A 16,248-nucleotide genomic window follows, 5' to 3' on the forward strand; every position below is an offset into this window, starting at 1 on the left:
GGGCTGTGTCAGAACTAGGGTAGTGTGCCTAGTTCTCAAAACTAGGTTTTTTTTGAGGGGGGGCAGGGGTGGTGAGGGGTGTGTCATCCTATATTTTTTCAATCCTTACATACTGAGACTTCAGGGGTTGTTGTTGCTAAAGGGTTATCATGGAATAGACCACTGAGAAAGCCAGGTAGGTGGGAAGTTTTGAGTCATGTGCTTTGTACTCTTTATTCTTTCATCTTAAGAATCAAGTGTTAAATATAGTGTGTAAAAATTAAGTGTGATGGTGACTTATAAAAGCATCAGTAAGTTTGGTAGGAAGAACGTGAAGCCATGCTTTGTCCAAAATGGAAATGCATGATAACTCTTATGCCTGAGATCTGCATAGAACTGGCCGTATAAGACCACCTTTTTGTGCCACTGCTTCCAAACTGCTAAAGTTTGCTTGCACACGGGTCAATTTAAGTGGCTTTTGACCTCCACAGCACATTGGTAAGTGCAGTGCAGGTGCTTGCAAAGAGGAAGCCACCAACAGGCAGAGAAAATTGAAATTCTTTCACTGTAATAAATGTCGCTTTACTCAAGGGGCATATGTATCCTGTGGTAAAAGAATATCTCCATTTCTTTGTCTAAAACAGCAGTGACCAGGTTATCACGTAGTAATTGATGTTCATTCGCTGGGGAGAAAAATAACCCTAGTGATGTGGAAATTAACCCGTCTTAACCTTTGCTATTAGCAGAGAAGATAATGTAGACACACACATAGCACACCCCCCAAAAATAATTTATTTCTGTCTGTGGCAACATAATATTTTTTTCTTCATCAGTAGTTCTCAAAGCACTTTATGAAGGTAGAGATCTTTATTAACATGCCACAAATGAAGAAACTGAGGCACAGGAGAGAAGTAAACGCAAACATCATGCAATTGCCTGTTGCCAAAACTAAATAAAAAACAGCAGTCTCCCAGGCATTCATCTAATGTCTAGTGCTTTACCCCTGTAGTAAGCTTTGAATAAGGCCAGGGATCATAGAAGTAACACATCTTCATGCCTTTTTTTCCCCCATAGGTTATCTGCTTTTTAAAACTTGTCACTAGGAATAACTTTATTCATAGCAGACTCAGTAGCTGGTATATAACAAAAAATAATCTTATGTGCAGTTATGTTTCCTTGTCTCTGACTTGAATTCCCATAACTGTTCTGTTCAAATGTGAACTGCTGAAGGAGGAATTAATACCTGTTGAATTGTGGCACAGTGAAAGTGTGAGGGGGGTTGCATCTCTAAGTACCTTTATGTAAGTGGATTGAGTCAGCTTTATGGGACAGGACACAAGTTGTATACACAATTGCGAGACCAGTTGCTGGCTATTATTCAAAGCGGGTTTACTTTTAATAGCCTTTACTCATATTTGTTAATATTTTGAAGGGAGTTCTTTGTCTTATGTTGGCATGAGATTAATGTGTTCTTAAAAAAGAGTTCTTTTCTTTTAAAACCGTTCAGCTGTTTTACTTCAGTACTTTCTAAGTATTAGAAGTCAAAATTCCATATTATTTTCTGTCTTCGAGTGTAAAGATCATAAGTAAAGTTCACTTAAACGTCATGTCTGCAAAGCAAATACCTTTTTTTTTTTTTTTTTTTTTTTCAATCTGGACCTGGAAGTACTAGTAGATGCTGAATAGCATTTTCAAGGGCTCATTAATGAGCGATCCAGAGCTGGGATAATTCATGAATTCCTGAGGTTTATGCTTCATAGCCTTTCTTTAATCAATTTAATCATTGTTCTAAAGATTTTTACTTGTGAACTTCATGATACATATACCATTAAGTGGGTTGATAGGGAACTGCAGTGGATCTAACTCTTAAAAAATTATCTGAATTATAATGTGTTTTGTTTTTCTAAAAGCACCTTCATGTGTCCAGAGTGGGTATGAGGATCTGCTCATAAGGACTTGCATTAAATACGGAACTAGTATGTAGCATCTAGAAAAGTGTTACTCTGTAGAGAATGGAATGATTGGTGAAGGCTGAAGAGAGAGGACCTTAGTACAAGGAGGCTGGTAGAAGAGATGTTGAGGGAAGGGACCTGGTTTTTTCTTATGTCTGAATAGGCAGCGGAACAGGACAAAACAGATTCAAGCTCCAGTTTTATCCCATGTGTTGCATGAAACTGATTCTTGACTTGAATCTGTATGGTTTGAAATCCAAGTCCGCAGTTTCTGTGTATGATCATGAAACACAGTTTTGAGAACTGGTTAATCTATATATCTGTACAGTGTTCTAATTGCTTAAGGATCATCCTAGTCCTTAGAGTCTTGATAAATTTAAAATGGATTAAAATCAAAAAGTAGACCTGAACATTTCATCTAAAAATTCCCCGAGCTTTGGAAAGCAACAGTCATTTATACCTTGAATCTGAGTGTCTCTTGGGAGGCTGGAGATGGGAGTGGAACTGCAAAAGAAAATATCTTTCTTCTGTAGTGAGAATTTTTGCTCTGTGGCAGTAGGACAGTGACAAATTTATGGACAGACTGTGTGCAGCACGCTCTGTTCTGAAAGTAACTATATGTACAAATTCAACTACAGAACACAAATAACTACCTTGCCATGTGTCTGCTGCTTTCTGGGCAGCCAGGGCTTCAGCAGCATTGAGCTGTGGGGTGCAGCGATGCTGTGCAGGTAAACAGGAAGTGATGGTGTTCAGCTTGCTCATCAGTGGAAACCCCAGGTTGTGCATGTCAGCTGGTAAATGATCTCCTAAGCTGAGATAGCTTGGAATGTTGTAATCTGCAGCGTGCTTGTGGTTATGGTTATGTCATATCTCAGGAAGGCTGAAGTCTTCCATGTGTTGTCCTGAACTGAGGTTATAGGATTTAAAAATATCTTTATGCTGTGTCTGATAAAAGCATGACTCTCTTAATCATGTGCTGTTTGATTTGGGTTAATATGCTGTGCTGTTTACTCACATTTTAATTGTTGGTCTTCTGTGATCCACTGTTAAGCAATGAGTGTTTTGAATAGTTGCCCAGCTCTAACTGAATTGGTGGTTTTGGGAGGTACTGGAAACATAAATGAACTTGTATCTGAAGACACTCAGAAAAATGTGAGCTATCTGAGCTATCTGTTGATTAGGAGCGAAGGATCTATTTGCTGGTCAAGTGCAGATTTAAGTCCAGACAAGTACTTTTATGGCTTAGGTTTGTTAAACAACAGTCCCTTGTTTCCTCCCTTTTTTGTTTTAATATCACTTAATGATCCACTGGTAATTTCTCCACAACAGTGAAAGATCTTCAGTGAGGATATTGTAGCTGACTTGTGTGCTCATTGGGGCACATGCCATGCAGGAAATCTGTTCTTGGATATTAACTATATCCAAGACTTTTTAAGTGGCTTGGTCTCTTGATTCCTTAAATGTTTTGAGCTATGTCTGGAACTGTCTTTTAATGTTTCAGAAATTATAGGAAATACCTGATGTGCCTTTTTGCTGTTTCTGGAAAACCTCCTTTCTTCCTTCTCCCTTCAATTAAGAACAGACAGCATCTCTTATACAGTGGCTTTATTCTTAACAGCCTAACTTTGTGTAGAGGTGGAGAAAACCCCCTAACTTCTTAACATCTATACGTACTGCATTTTTAAATTGTGAGAAATTAAGAAATGAAAAGCAAGCTTTAATCTTAAAATTGGGCACTGCGATTGGTGACTGAAGGAAGTAATTTCATAAGCAGTGGAAATGGGGAGGTCTCAGTGTCTTAAGCTGAGTAATTTTTCAGCTTGCACCAAATAAAGCTTTACTGATGTGATTGGGTATTTACAAAAGGCTCCCTTATGTCAGTTCTGTCAAATAATGTGAAATCTTGCTTTAGTTTTCCTGTCTGTGAAACAATCAGTCTATCTTTGAAAATAATGTCCTGTAAATGGCATTAAAATTAGAAGATTGTTTCCAGCTGCTTAACTTGATGAAATCTGCCAGTAAAATTAAGTTCTGTATGTCTTCTTTCTACGGGAAACTAGTTTAAAATCGTGTTGGTAACATCTGAAGATAGCTTTTTTGTAATACACAATTGTCTTTAAAGATAAGATTATCAGTAATTTGTTAAATCTTTAGAAGCTGTAATAGCTTTAAAAATTGAAGTAATTACAGTTTATCCAAATTGCAAATAAAGTAGTATCCAAATCCCCAGTGGATGAATGCTGTCACATGTTACTAATTTGTGAAGATTCTGGAGGCAACTTGGTGTGAAAACATAAACCAGTCTGAGAGTTGCAAAACCCAACTGCTGAAAATCTGATTTCATAGTCACAATATTGTGGAGTCCTTGTAAAGTATTTTTAGCAATCAGAAAAGTATATATGTGCACGTATGCTATCACACTTCCTTTGTACAAGATTCAGTTACCATAAATAGCCTGATACACTGTTCTTAGGGGGGAAAAGCCAAAAAAAATACAGTTTAGGTGCATCTGTTGTACTTACTCTGTCGTCTGGGGCCATACTCTTTGTGGGCCTTCAGATGAAGGTGTCAGCAGTAAGCAAAAGCAGTCTGCTTTCAGCATCACCAGTCTTTTCTCTCTCCTGGCGCTCTTTCTTCCTATCTCAATCCCTTCCTGTCTATAACTGGAAAGTAAGTAATTAGACACTTATGAATACTTATTGAGACCTTTAAAATTTGGTGGAAGTGTTGTGTTCCTATGTCTTGCTATTAGGCCTGAATGGCATCCAAACCATCATACTAGACATCCATGCTTAAGAAGGTTGGATTACCTACTATCCAGGGCTAATAAATAATGTAGGATTCTGAACCTCATTAAACTAACTCTTTTAAGTTCTGTGAAAATGCTAGGAAATATTTTTGTCTACTCTAGCAAATGCCTCTGCTACTTAAAATGTTGAAATTGTTAGGGAGGCATTTTTGCATGTTGTTTATGTGGCCTAATTAGTTAGGGATCATTTCAATAGTGGCAGGCTTAGTCAGTTCATTTAAAATCACCATTGGAGGAGATTGCATTGCATGCCTTCTGTAGGATTGCGTGGTGGAGAGAACATTCACCCTGGAAGTGGGCTATCAGCCCTTCCTAGCAGGAAGGGAACTCACTGTTCCCACATGGTAGGAGACTCCTCAATGCCAAGAAAAAAGCTACATTTTCTCTTGAAACAGGACCACTGCGCAGAAGGGAAATTAAACTGCCAGGAAGAGCAAGTAGAGCTTGATTGTGTAGGACGCCAAAGCCTTCCCTTGAGAAAGGGGTGAAAGTTCCAGTACCTGGTCCCTGCAGCAGGATTTATGTTTCTATATTGAGTGATGAGATAAAATACGTAACTTTCTTGAGCACTGCAGAAACATTTTTTGATACTATATATTCATGACATAAGACACTAGTGCCTGAAGATAAGTCAACTCCAGAACAAGAGGGAGGTCTTACCATTGTCTAATTCCAATTTTCTTTGCTTTGAATAACATGAATTTATTAATGTACTGACATTTAAAAGTGTAATTGCTTCAACATAAGCTTTTTTAGAGAAAAACAAGATTTCAAGTAATGTCTCTGCTTGATTGGTCAGTGCTACGTTTTGGTCTTTTTTGTTTTCTTCAGAATATTTGTAATCAGAGAAAGAAGTGTCAGCCACTGATTTCTATCTAATTGCCTGATTTTCTGTGAAGTAGGCTCTGTTTTCTGTAGAGCTCATTCTCACTTCTGCTTCTTGTCTTTCTCATTCATGAATCTTAATGAGTTTCCATATCTTCTTCCATGACTCAGATAATGCTAGGCTATTAGAGATTGCCTTGGTACTGAAGCTTCCTGTCCTTGTGGTCAAGATTAGAGTTAGACCTCACTAAGCGTTTTTCCGTAGTGAAGTGGTACTTGATGTCAGAATGCCTGTGCTCCTGAACCCTGCTCTCTGAGGAAAACTATTACCACTGTTCTAATGTCAATGAATAGCAAAAGCCCTTTATTCTTGAACAGTCATCCTAGAAGCAGACTGTGGGCTCTCTTCCCAGTCTTGTACCAAAGAAAGAAAGTGTGACCCAAGAGCACCCAGCATCACCTGGTCAGGCTTCAACATACTGGCTTAGCCGTAATAAGGATTTCTACCACAGCATGTCTTAAAAAGACCTGCCATGGGTACCTTCTCAGCAGCTCTTGTATTGATTAGGACAATGTTTCCAGATACCTGCTTTGTAGAAAAGACAATTAGAAGTATTGATTTCTATTCTTACAGGGTTTGGATTGCCCACAACTATTCACCATAGCTTCACTCCCCTGAGGAAAAAAAAAAAGCGTTAAAGTAGCTATTGTGTTCACTATGACTTTCAGGCCCAAAGTCCTCAGACTGACTTTGTGAAGAAGATATAGGTATTGTATGTTTTTTTTTTCCAAGATGTTACTCTGTTTAGAACAGAGTAACTTGTTAGAAACAACTGATTCTATTTGCGTTCTTACATGACCGGGTGAAGGCATCTTTTTTCCCCAGATTTCTTTGTTAGACAATTCCAGGAGCTGGGAAGGATAACTTAAAAAAAGCAAGACTGTCATGTGCAATTAACTTAAGTATGTATGCAGGGTTCTGCACCTCTATGGGGAAAAACCCCATGACTCTTAAAATTGAAAAAAGATTGACATTTACTGCCAGTGTGTCATCGGTAGTACTGTCAAAACCTAACACATAGTAATACTGAACCATTAGAGGAATGCATGAAACTGAGTTGCATTTTTACAAGCATTTAAAATGGGAGTGATTAAACACTAGAACAGATTTCCTAGAGGTGATTTTGCAGCCTTTAAACTTAACTGGACAGGACCTTGAGCAACTTTTAATTACCCTTGCCCTGAGTAGGAGGTTGGCCTGGAAAGCATGCAGAGGTCACCTCCAACCAAAGTAATTTTATAATTCTTTGATCTTTGCACCACAAGCTTGTTGTCAGTTGTACTACAAAAAACATCCCAATGAATCTTTCTGTTCTGGTGTATACTGAGGTGGCTGAACATCATCTTACAGTCTTAATCTCACTGCCACTCTTTGTTGTGATTTTGGCCCACTATGTTTTAATGTCTGTCAGCTGTAAGTTATCTATTGTGATGACTCTTTCTTGTGCTACTATCTGTGTTGGCTTGCTTCACTGTTTTTTTGAGAAACACTGAGTTACACCAAGTTATTGAGAGGCCACTGCAACAAATGTTCACACCAGAAGCTGATCAAAGTACACAGCTATCTGCTGCCCGGTTGGAAACTGTCCGTGGCTGCTGTGATCACATTCTGCAAATGTGTGATGACTAGTTGTGGCTATATTTTGCAGGCAGAAGGTGTTTTCATTAACCTTTTGCTGATACCACATTTCCTGCCGTATGTGTGTTGAAGGGTAAGACCAGCTCTGCCAGTGAAACAGCCAGTGTACAACTGACAGCACCAGACTTACTGCTTCGTAGCTCATCAGCTTGAGGGATGTGACAAGTCCCTGGAATCAATGGCATGTCCTGCAGCTGGAGGCTGGCTGTGGAAAAAGTAAAGGGAACTGAAGGAGGGTTGGTTTTCATCTCCATAGCCCATCCATTTTTGGTGGGCTACCTTATTTGTTTCCCCTGTGCACCTTTTCCAAATATACACCTATATAAAAAGGACAAGGTCCTCACTAAACTGTTAAGAAAGCAGTAGTGACAACTTCAAAATCCTCCTCCTGAAAATACAGTGATAACTTTATGTATTAAGTAACAAATTATCTCAGAAAAAATGCACTCAGTATATTGAATCACTGGTGTGACCTACTCTGAAGAAGTATTTACATGTAGTTTTAAAGAACCCAGACTTTTAAATGCAGCATTCTCTTCAAGAGTGCTATTGGAAACTGAGCTGACAGCGAATGCTCACTCAGAAAATGCAGTGGAATACTCAAATTATGATATTCGTGTAAATGTTCTCAGATGCTGCAATTGTGCAATGAAATTGATTTTTTTTAATTGAATTTGTGTGGCTAGGATTCATAATGAATAGCAGTAGATGAAGTTTATGGTTCATATACTTTCTCAAGTTTTAAATTTTGCTGATAGGTCTGTAAATTTCCAAAGGATGTGGATGATTAAATATTTTTGCCACCTGTCTTCCAGAAGCTGAATAGCAGAAAGCATGGCACCACTGCTCTACATAATGAAAATGAACAGTGGATGAAGTAAAAGGAGTTGGATTTTACTGTCCTACCCTCCTGACAGAAATACACCTTGTATTTTTTTCTGTATTGGCCTTTTATTAAAAAAAACATGAGTCATGTAACAACAGAATTTATGAATTATATGTTCTAACATGTGAAAGCCTCATTAAAGTTTGTCAACACTAGGGATTTGTAGAATGCTAATGAGTAAGTTAAAATGTGATTGAACTCTAAACTGAGAAGACCTCAAAACAACACCTACTTTAGATTCAGTGAAATTGTCTCTAAATCAAGCTTTGCTCATATGGTAACCAAGTGACATTAAACAAGTATTATGATTATGCAGAATGAGGACACACTCTTTTTGTTTAATATTCTTTCTACTCATGGGGTAGGTGTTGGACCAAGATTTTATACACAGTCGTCATTGAGTTACCACAGTTACTGGTTTACCCAGATAATCCAGTTGGTCCTTTTTCTGTTAGATAAGATAGGAAGCAAGACATAGGCAGCCCTGTCTCAACACAGATCACTGTCTCCCGTGCCTTATATTTAAGACCACCCATTTATGTAGGTAGTCCTGTTGGGTGGAGGTTAGTGGAGCTGGATTTGTTTTGGAGGGTTGAGAAGGTTTTTTGCACAGGTGGTGAGATAGTTGCTGTGATTGAACGTGAACTGTAGAATGGCCCATCTTTGCTCCTTTGTGTTGTCTTGTGTCTACAGCATTATTGGTTTAACAATCAAGATGATATTGGAGAAATGAGAGGAACAAAAGGTGTTAGAGAAGCAGAAGTTTTGAACAAGATCTTGCCAGCTGTGCCCAAAATTAAGTAATTCCCTGTTGCAACTTAGAGGGGAAAATGGTATCTCTTAGCTGACATTAAGCTGCAAGTATAACTGTTTTGTTGTGGTAGCATGGCTAATTCTCAAGTCCCTTTTTACTCATCTGACAAGTGCAGTTATAATTAAATTGCTCATATTACTCTGTAGGTTATAGGGAGAGAAATTTTACTACACCCTTAGTTGCCTCCTCAAGTGCTCTTTTTTGTAGGCTACCAGAAAGATTAGTAGTCAGTCTGACAACTTCTGAAGAGGTGGCTGCAAAGAGGAACAGAATTATATCTTGACTTGTGAAAGTTAACATCACAGTTCTTGGGCAAAGCGTATATAGCTTCCCCAAGGTATAACTACAGTCTGCCTACATTATTTTGACTCTTATCAAAAAAACTTCCAGTTCTGTTAAAGTAAAATAATCCAATGAAGCTTAGATTATTTTTTTTTGGTTTTTTTTTAAACCAGTTGAAAAGTGTGACCATGGTAATAATGATATTTAGTAGATAATCTTAAAATGCAACAAGACATGCCTGCGTTCTAGATGTCTACTGTTTTGGCAAGCAGTCAAATTCATGAAGGTAAAGTAATCCTCGTTGAGTAGGTGGGGAAAACCTAATATGGAGACCATTACTCAAATTAGGTATGATTCATCCAGAAGGGTCATGGAACTATAGCAGATCTATGAAAACATCTGCTTAATATTTCATAGTGAAAAAGGAAATAAAACTCTCTTTGACTGCCAGTGAAATAAATAGAGAACAAAACGGAAAAGTGTTATTGTGACCCTATGTTCAAAAGGCTAACAAACTGCATTCGTATAGGATAAGTCTCATCCCCAGTGAAAGGAAGATGTAGTAGGACTAGTTAAGATCCATGTAAGAGTGACAAGGGTAATTAAAGTTTAGATTTTTTTTTCTTGCTTCAAGATTGACTTAAAACTAGTGTCACTTCCTAAACAGTAGAGAACTTAACAGGGCAAGGATGTGTGACAAACATCTGTAAAAGCATGCGCAGCATGGAGAAGGAACTGTGAAACTATTAACACCATCTCCTAGTGCAAGAATAGGAAGGGACAGTCAGCTGGAATTAGCAGGTGGCAAACATCTAGATAAAAGTGGCAAACTATTCATGCAGTGCCTAAGTGAACTGTGAAATATGATCCTGTCCAGTGTTGTGATGCTCAGAGTTTGAAGAGTGATTAGACAAATTCACAAAGGATGTAAAAGACATGCTGGCTCAGGGAGCTTTGAGCTCCAACCTGGCAGTTGCTAGGGATATGCTTCCATAGTTGTAATGGTGTACTCTTTTATTCCTACCTAGGCGTCTTGTGCTGCTGGAGAGTAGATCCTAGGCTAGTCTGTATTGGTCTGTCCCATCACAGAGCATCTAAGCTTTGTCCATATGACTTGGCTGCTGAATAAATATTCTTCAAGGACTTTGCTTTTCCTTCTCTCATAGGACTCTTAAGGTAGGACACATATGTACTAGAAAATATGCTGAGGAATATTCCCAGTGACTGAAGCAATCTGGTATGGAATAATCTTCATCTCTTATTAAAATCTCTCAGTTTGAAAACAGGACAGTTTCAAGTTGCCAGCTGGGAATGAGCCTAACTCCTGTGAATTCTCAAACTGTGCCCAAGAATTTTAGGAGTTTGCTAGTTGACATAGTGTAGTGGGTTGACCCTGGCCAGATACCAGGTACCCACTAAAGCCACTTTATAACCCTCCCTCTGCAACTGGACAGAGGAGAGAGGAAAAAAATCAAACCAGCTAAGGATTCATGAGCAGAGATAAGAGCTGGGAGAGATCACTTAGTGATTACTTTCACAGGCAAAACAGACTCAAAGTGAGGATAGTACTTATATTTATTACTAACAAGATAAGAGCCAAAGAGGGAGAAATAAAACATCTTAAAAACACCTTTCCCCCACCCCTCCTTCCTTCCATGTTCTCCCTCCTTCCCCCCAGAAGTGCAGGGGGGAAGGAGGGAGAATTGTTTTTTCTGTTGGTACTCATGAGAGGAGTCATTCCTTGCTCTCGTGGCATTCCTCCCATGGGAGACAGTCCTTGGTGGACCTCTCTGGTGTGAGTCCATCCCTCAGGCAGCAGTTCTTCCCAAACTGCTGTCCCATGGGTCACTTCTCCAAAGGGGCCATCCTTCACAGATGAGCTGTACCAACATGGGTTCCCCACAGGGCTGTGAGTCTTACCTAGGAAAAACCTGCTCCATCGTGAGCTTCCCTCTCCATGGGCCACAGGTCTCTGGCAGGACCTCACTCCACCCTGGGCCTCCCACGGGGTCACAGTCTCCTTCATGCATCTACCTGCTCCAGCATGGGCTCCTCCATAAGCTTCAGGGGAGTCTCTGCACTCCTGTGATCCTCCATGGGCTGCAGGGGCACAGCTGCCCCACCAAGGTCTGTACTACGGGCTTCAGGGCACAGCTCCAGTGCCTGGAGCACCTCCTGCCCCTCCTTCTGCACTGACCTTGGTGTCTGTGTTGTTATTCCCATGTTCTCAATCGTTCTTCCCTGGCTGGAATCTCTTCTGTGCAATAATCTTCTGTTCTTAAATATGTTATGGCAGAGGCATTACTGTCACTCTTGATTGGCTCGGCCTTGGCCAGCATAAGGAAGTCTGTCCTGGAGCTGACTGGCATTGGCTCCATGGGACAGGGGAAGCTTCTAGCAGCTTCTAACAGAAGCCACCCCTGTAGCCCCCCTGCTACCAAAACCCAGCCATAGAAATCCACTACACATAGGTTAAAATTGTGTCAGAGACCATTTGAACAATTAAGCAATGTAGGCAGTTGCATTCCAGTACCCGTGTCTCCAGGCACTGTGTCATTCACAGTTCCAGCTTGAGTATCGTGTTTCTATCCAGTTTGATAGAACTTTTTCTACACTTCTCTGTGTGACCACCATAGTTGCTGATTTGCTTCTTACAGGCAAAATCTCTTTGCTGCTTTCATAAACAAGAATAAAAAGTTCAATTGGGTTCTTGCATAGAAGTGAAAATCTAAAGCATAGGAGTCATTTGAACTTTACTGTCTTATCCCATGGGAAATGAGCAAAGTTGCTGCCTAGAACAAGGAACAAAATTAAGAGATGTTTTGGTAAAGGATCAATTGTAGAATTTATGATTTTTACCTTAAAAGTAATAGCTACCTTTTTTTTCTAGACGATGTCTTCAGCAGTTGTTCAAATATATGCAGCAGATCGCAATGCCATGTGGTCAAAGAAGTGCTGTGGCGTAGCTTGCCTTGTAAAGGACAATCCGCAGAGGTCGTATTTTATCAGAATATTTGACATTAAGGTAAGCATCCTTTTTTTTCCCCCCAGACTCCTTAAGCTTGATTGTATTCATTCTCCATTTTGAATTCAATGAGTGTAGATTGTCGTAGCTACAAACTCATAGAAATTCTCAAGTAAATAGTTGTGCTTTAAGCAGTGCAATTACAGCGCTTATTAATAGGGAAGTACAATGCTCAGATATTTGAAATTCAAAAAATTTCCTAGTTGTCATCTTTTATGGATGAAATAAATATCAGACTCAGTTTTCTTATATCTCTCAGAAGCTGTCCTCTACAGATCTGATTAGTCAAATTAGTGAATATATAATAGTATAATATATATATAATATATAATATATATAATAATAATATATATAGTATCACTAAAGGATAGCTGTCACAATTCTAGCAACTGTCACTACTTTAAATGACTTAACAAAAAATATACTGTCTTCTGTATGGGTGGAAACAATCTTTTTGATCAGTGTGTTGGTGCATGTGAAAACTGCAGTATAAACAAGTTACATGGTTTGACTTTTTGGAGGTTTTTTGGTGGCTTTTTTTTTTTTTTTGGTTCCCCCCTTCATGATATATATACTCATACTGAAGATCATTGTCCCATTATAATATTTCATGCAAGACAGTGGGAACTGAGAGATGAAGTGTCCAAAAAGTGTTTTCATTGTAAAAATGGTGCTGAGAAACCTAAGTCCTAGTGACTGTGCTGAGACTTTGGAAAGATTCCCATTATCTCTACAGCCAGAACAGCTCATTATCTGTCAGTGCTTCAGTGCTTGAAGTCTCTCAGATTTGTTCCAGATTGCCAGTTAGTACTTGCATTTGACTTTGTGATTTGGTCACTTGACTGTTAAAACTTATTGAGGGGCCTCTTCCTTGGGTGCTGAACTATAATGTCATTTAAATACATGAAACTTTCTTAAAAAGGTGAGATTTTTATGTCAACTGTTTTCAAGTCAAGGCTGAGATAAGAACAGGAGACTGAAAGCCTCCTTTATTGCTGCTGCTGTTTCGTCACTGTGTTCACAGAATCACAGAATAATCTGAGTTGTGAGGGACCCACAACTCTTAAGTGAATGGCCCATATGGGGGTAAAAACCATGACCTTAATGTTATTAGCACCGTTCTCTAACCAACTGAGCTTCCTATGACTGGTCACTATTACTGCTCCCAGTTATCCCTATTGCAGGATTGTGGAACTTGAAGGATGATTTTGAAAACATCCAGGAATTTCAACAGAATGCAGTGACCCAATGGAATAGGCTTTCAAAGCTCTTCCACAAATTCTGTTGTATTTTGGTTTTGATTGAGCACATTCTTTGGTTTAATAGCAAGGAGGATGATTAACACCATGCTTCATCCAATTCATAATAGGTTGTATTGTGAAAGAAAGTAAACTCTGCAATGTCATCTGAAGTTTTTCAGTTTTTTTTTTTTTTTCTTCTTCTTTTCAGGATGGGAAATTATTGTGGGAGCAGGAGCTGTACAATAACTTTGTATATAATAGTCCTAGAGGATATTTTCATACCTTTGCTGGAGATGTGAGTCTCAATGTCTTTGAATACCTATTTTAAAATGTCTTTGGTTTAAACAGTACCTTCTTTTAATGTAACTCAGGTTATTAATTCATTCTGTAAATTATTTATAAAAGTACAATATTACCTGTGCTCCTTGAAGCTATTTAAGCTTATTTATAAAAGGAATTTTTTTGGTATCTCAACTAGAAAATTTATTCATAGTACAGAAGCATAAAATGTGGTTCTTTATTTTCAACTTTCTTTAGTGAAGTTACATTTTGACTTGCAGCTGATGTTTATGAAGTATCACATGTTCTTAAAACACAAATTTTCCTCTCCCCCCCTTTGATTTCAAGCTATAAAATTTTGTTCAAATCAGTTAGCCATGATCTCTAGAAACTTGATTAGTAGACAGATGTTCCTAAGATGGAATGTTTCACTAAGACTTGCTTCCAAATTTGCAGTGATGATATTTTCTGGTTACACCTTTAGAAGGTGTAAGACAACATATTAAGAAAGCCTTTGAAACATTTTCTTAGTCATGGGTGGGGGAATATTAATGTTTTTCAGACTTGTCAAGTTGGTCTTAATTTTGCAAATGAAGAAGAAGCTAAACTATTCCGCAAAACAGTAACAGATTTACTTGGACGACGGCAGAGAAAATCTGGTAAATATTCAAATTAATCTTAAATTTAGGCTTGTTTATTCTGGTTTTGGGGGGAGGCAGAAAGCTACTGCTATGTCTGAAAACTACTGGAGGCAGTACTGCCATATTTATATTTTGAACTGAGTATGCTATTAAACCGTACTACTTTCTCTATTGTGCGAAAATTAGTATTTTGCTGAAATAACTTAACTTGATGTTCTGTGCTGTGAGTTTCCACGTAGACTGGGACCCCAAGGTTGTGGTGATTGAAAATATAGATTGGGGAAAACAAAAATGACAGTGAGAAAACTAGAAATCTTTCTCTAAGCTGTTTTCACATTCGACTAAACCCTCTTTTAGCTCTGGGCTGTTTATAACTGATTTGTTTAAATTCAGCCCGAGTGGGTTGTAACAAAGATTTTACCATCTGGTATGTTCAGTAGTTCATGTGAATGAATTTTTGGCATTGATCCAGCAGTTAGTAGAGAAATATCTTTTATTCAGAACTAGCGATCTTGGCTCAGGCCAAGAACGGAAGACATAATATGCCTATACTGTCCTTAGCAGCTCAGGACAGTGAAGCACAGCATGCTTTTTGCCAGCTGCAGGATGACTTGGGAACGTAGTCAGTGCTTTTAAAGGGAACTCAGACTTCCTTCAGATCTTGTCTTGGTCGTTTTCCAGGGAGCACATAAACAACTTGCCTGTCTGACAGCCGTATGTCCATGAAGGATAAAGTGATACAAAACATAGGTTGGGAACACATGGATGTGTGCAGGCTTTCTGTAGGTTGTAGTGTGGACTTGTGTTTGAGCTACAGGATGCATTTTTGTAGTCCATTCTGGAATTCAATTGCACTAGCTATGCAGTGTACTGTAAAAGGAGAGCCATCCTTGCAGGTGTTCTGGGGAACATGCATGATCTGTGTGTATTCACTTGGATTTCATTAAGGTATGGTGACTCAGGAGCAGAGTACTTGTTCCAGGAGCTTAAATTACTTAACTTTAAGATCCCCTCTGCTCAGAATAAGTTCATAACATTTCTTGAGGAGAGGTGGGATCATTGGAAGTGGCATTAATAATATTTCTCATACTCATGGTATAAAAGTAATTTTGTGTCTGTTGTTCCTGAAGTTTCATTATATGTCTAAAACACAGTGCTACAGTGCACAGATATGATTTGGGAGGAAACATGTTTATATTATTGGCCACGACAACCTTTGTTTGAAAATAGTGGTTCAGTCAAACCTGCTGTTCACAGTTTTCTTTCCACATAGAGATTTTTTTTTTCCGTAGGACCACATACATTTTTCTCATTTACTCTTTGAACTAATATCTTGGTTTCTGTGCACAAGCTCATGTTGCAGGATGAGTTTACTCCATCTTCTGTCATAACAAACAACTCCCACTCCCCAAACACTTAAAATTTCAAGACAACTTTATTTTAAAACAAAATAAAAACAAACAAACAAAAAAATGAACCCTCGAAACAAAACACTTCAAGAATTTAAAATACTCATGAGATTCCTTAGTCAAACCACCAGATGGAGTTCTGTATTTGTCTTTGTGACTGTTTAATTGTGCTTTTTAAATAACAGACTTTGGGCATGCTCAAATCAAAGCTGATTTGCTCTTGGTGATTATGGTTTTATTTGTTTATAGAGAAATGGTTATAACATTAATTTATACATAGATTTATATACCATAAAAATGATATAGAAGTTGTATATTATTTATAAGGTGTGTATATACATTGTGTATATATTCTAATGCATCTTACTTCTCAATCACCAAGTGTGGTAGTTTTGATGCTTTTC

General features: G+C 38.4%; 1 protein-coding gene across 2 annotated transcripts in view; it reads left to right on the top strand.

The window, feature by feature from the left end:
* Positions 1–16,248, top strand: part of WASL (Wiskott-Aldrich syndrome like) — a 50,804-nt gene that overhangs the window by 14,308 nt on the left and 20,248 nt on the right. For both annotated transcript variants that reach the window (XM_027894738.1, XM_027894737.1), the window contains exons 2-4: positions 12,140–12,274; positions 13,724–13,810; positions 14,357–14,453. In XM_027894738.1, the coding sequence (XP_027750539.1) occupies positions 12,140–12,274; positions 13,724–13,810; positions 14,357–14,453 (319 nt within the window). The remainder of the gene's footprint in view (positions 1–12,139; positions 12,275–13,723; positions 13,811–14,356; positions 14,454–16,248) is intronic.

This window comes from Empidonax traillii, unplaced genomic scaffold, assembly GCF_003031625.1.
Source record: "Empidonax traillii isolate 1590-97213 ecotype Southwest subspecies unplaced genomic scaffold, ASM303162v1 scaffold441:size580623, whole genome shotgun sequence".
Taxonomy (NCBI): Eukaryota; Metazoa; Chordata; class Aves; order Passeriformes; family Tyrannidae; genus Empidonax; species Empidonax traillii.